Source organism: Frankliniella occidentalis, unplaced genomic scaffold, assembly GCF_000697945.3.
Source record: "Frankliniella occidentalis isolate FOCC.00 unplaced genomic scaffold, Focc_3.1 Scaffold77, whole genome shotgun sequence".
Lineage (NCBI taxonomy): Eukaryota > Metazoa > Arthropoda > Insecta > Thysanoptera > Thripidae > Frankliniella > Frankliniella occidentalis.
In genome coordinates this window covers 449,014-451,854 of record NW_026267207.1, presented here as the reverse complement: position 1 = coordinate 451,854, position 2,841 = coordinate 449,014, and the positions used below count along the sequence as shown (strand labels likewise).

Here is a 2,841-nt window from a genome sequence, read left to right as displayed (position 1 = left end):
GACACCCGCTGTGGTGGAGGCAGCACCCAACATTAGTCTAACCTGCGTGCGGAGTCTGTTGACACTGACACCGTACGCGGGGCGCTCGGCACCCCTCGCCTTGCCCCGCCCGTCAATGGCGCGGTCGGGTAGGGTAAAGCTTTGATGTGGCTGCTGCGGAGGGACGTGACGCGGTTCCGCCCACAAAATTTGCAGCACTACAATACTACCGTGGAAAAAAATCAGCGCAATAATAAGAGATAATTTGCCCTGACTGTTTCAGAAGTGATGGCGCCTGGCGGCGTGCCCGGCGGCGCACGCCTGCTGTGCCTGGGAGCGCTGGTGCTGGTGTGGGCCGTGCCCGTCGACCCGCAGTGGAGGGTATTCCGCGCCGCCTCCAGCGTGCTGGCGCCGAGCTACTCCAGGGTGAGCCGACCGGACCGAAGAACCACGTGGCAGCACTACTGTTTCTTTCTGATCTCAAAGCAATTTCTAAATTTTAAGCCTTTTACTTATTACAGGCAAGCAGGTATTGAACCGGAAATTTGTATGTTCGCAATAAGTGTTGGGCTGAAACTAATTTTAAGACTCTTTGGGGGAGCAGACCTATGAAAATAATTTTAAAAATCGATTCTCCTAGTCTAGTCAACCGCCTTGTCAACTTTAAATTCTTCTACACTATAAATCTAGGGTGTCCAGCAGATGGGCGACTTAAGTTGCATAACCCTGTGCCAGATCCTGTTCGAGTTTACGCTCTTACTCCTTACTATGTTCGTGTAGGACATCACTGTCCCCGTGGGCGAGCTGCGGTACCCCGGCGCCTCCCGCAAGGCCCCGCGCAGCAGCCCTGCCTCCGGCCAGGAGCAGCAGCAGCAGCCTCCGCGCAGCCGGCGGCAGTACAAGAGCTCCAACAGCTACTCCAAGCAGAGCACCTTCTCGCTGCTGCGTCGGCTCATCTCCGAGGTAACGCCCCGCTGGCTAGGCCGGCCGGCAGACGCGCGCGCGCAGCCCGCGGGGGGCTGCCTACCCGCAGGGCGCCCTCCGCGCAGCGCAGCCGAAGCGCGCGCGCGCCAGTACTAGGGATGGAGGACGCGCGAAATATGAACCCTGCCACGCACGCACAGCTTAACAACTGCGATTGTAAATTTATGACAAGAAAATCTCGTGGTATTGTATTGATGACGAGATCAAAAATTCCGTGAATGTTCCGGATGGATAACAAAAGATTGTTGACTTGCTTACTTGCAGTCGCCCAGTTGCCCTACGGGCTGCGGGGATACGCGACAGGCATGCGATTCTTCATGCACAAGACTTACAGAGTTTTAAGTTACATTTAACTTATGCATGACGACGCGTTGTGCAAAACTATATGCACACTAAAAGCTTATGAACATTTTAATTCACAGCTTACTGAGTTCTGCGTACGTGCTCGACTCACGCATTTTTTAATACGCAAGTTTGAACAAGTTTGTTCGTTCGTACGGGCTCATCTCAGGGTCCCCCGGCACGGGCTCATGTCCACAGGCCACATGCGATGGAGTTTACGAGTTAGCACTCACATCTTGCTCAGTGTTTTCTCCCACTTTTCTGTTTCTTTTTCTCTCCGCATTCTCCGCAGACCGCCAACGAGACCCGGACCGCCTTCAATCAGATCGGCGACATCCTGGGGTCACAGTTCTCCGACTCGCAGTCGAGGACCACGACGGCCAGGACTACCACGACGTCCACCACCACCTCGTCGTCGCTGTCCTCCGATGCGGCAAGTGTTCCTCGCGCGGCCCCGCTAGCGCTCCCCCCGGGTCGGGGGCGGTCGCGCCCCGGCCCCGCAGCGGAGACGAGAGCGCTCTGGTGCCCAGCGGCGGCGCGGGCAGAGGCGGGCCGAGAGCGGGGGCGGGCCGGAGGCGGGCGGCGGGGGTGGGCCGCGAGCGGGCCAGGGCCACCGGCTGAAAGCGTCGCCCTCTTCCGTCCCCCTGCCGCCCACCATCACTCATGTTTCTAAGAAGCACCTGCCCCCGCCGGGATCGCCGACCCCGCAGCTGCTCCGGCTGCCGCTGTTTTCTCAGAAGCAGGAGGGAGGGAGTCCAAAGCTGCCCGACCACTGACGTCCATTTGTTTCTGTGACCGCCTGCCGCCTCCGCCCGGGACGAGGTGACGGACCCGAGACAGCACCGTGACGGGACAGGACGGACGCGGTACGTACTACACTACACACCGACACGGACACGGAGTGCGCCAGGGCGGCCATGGCCGCCCAACAAAGTTCCCTCGACCAACCTACGAAGCCTCCCCCACCCCCCTTATCACGTGCAGCCCAGCCCTCGTCGCTTCAATAGTCTAAAAAGCTGCAAAAATTAACAAACAACGAAGGTGCAACACGATCATTAAGGCGCCATAAGAGCTGTCTGCTTGCCTGCCGGATCATGCGAGCACAAGGAGTGAGGTGTGGGCACTGCAAATAACTCTTTGCAACATAACTTACTTGTTTGTGTCTAACAGTTGTTACATTCTCAACTAAGTGATTTGTAGAACCGATCGTACATGCACACGAACGTAATTAAGAGCTTTGCATATTGTTACATAGAGTGAATTTTAGTCATTTCAGTGGGTGCTGGTGAAGGCCTGCCCAAACGGCACTGTACGCTACGACCCAAGCCCAAGTCACACAGCCAAAACCTTATTATTCGTTGGAAAATTCGATGATTGGTCTCGTTCCTGTGACTCTGGGGCTCGAAACGCCTAGAGACAACCAAACACAACCTTGATGACGACGACACCCGCTGTGGTGGAGGCAGCACCCAACATTAGTCTAACCTGCGTGCGGAGTCTGTTGACACTGACACCGTACGCGGGGCGCTCGGCACC

At 57.0% G+C, this 2,841-nt stretch overlaps 1 protein-coding gene across 5 annotated transcripts in view; it reads left to right on the top strand.

The window, feature by feature from the left end:
• Positions 1–2,841, top strand: part of LOC113207209 (uncharacterized) — a 229,379-nt gene that overhangs the window by 48,802 nt on the left and 177,736 nt on the right. For 3 of the 5 annotated variants that reach the window (XR_008011284.1, XM_052268808.1, XM_052268809.1), the window contains exons 2-4: positions 263–405; positions 760–942; positions 1,598–1,738. Coding sequence is in view for 3 of the 5 variants with exons in the window: in XM_052268808.1 (XP_052124768.1) it covers positions 268–405; positions 760–942; positions 1,598–1,738 (462 nt within the window). In the remaining 2 variants the exon portion in view is untranslated. Of the gene's footprint in view, positions 1–262; positions 406–759; positions 943–1,597; positions 2,172–2,841 lie in introns of all 5 variants that reach the window. The other 2 variants (XR_008011285.1, XM_052268810.1) reach the window with 2 other exon arrangements.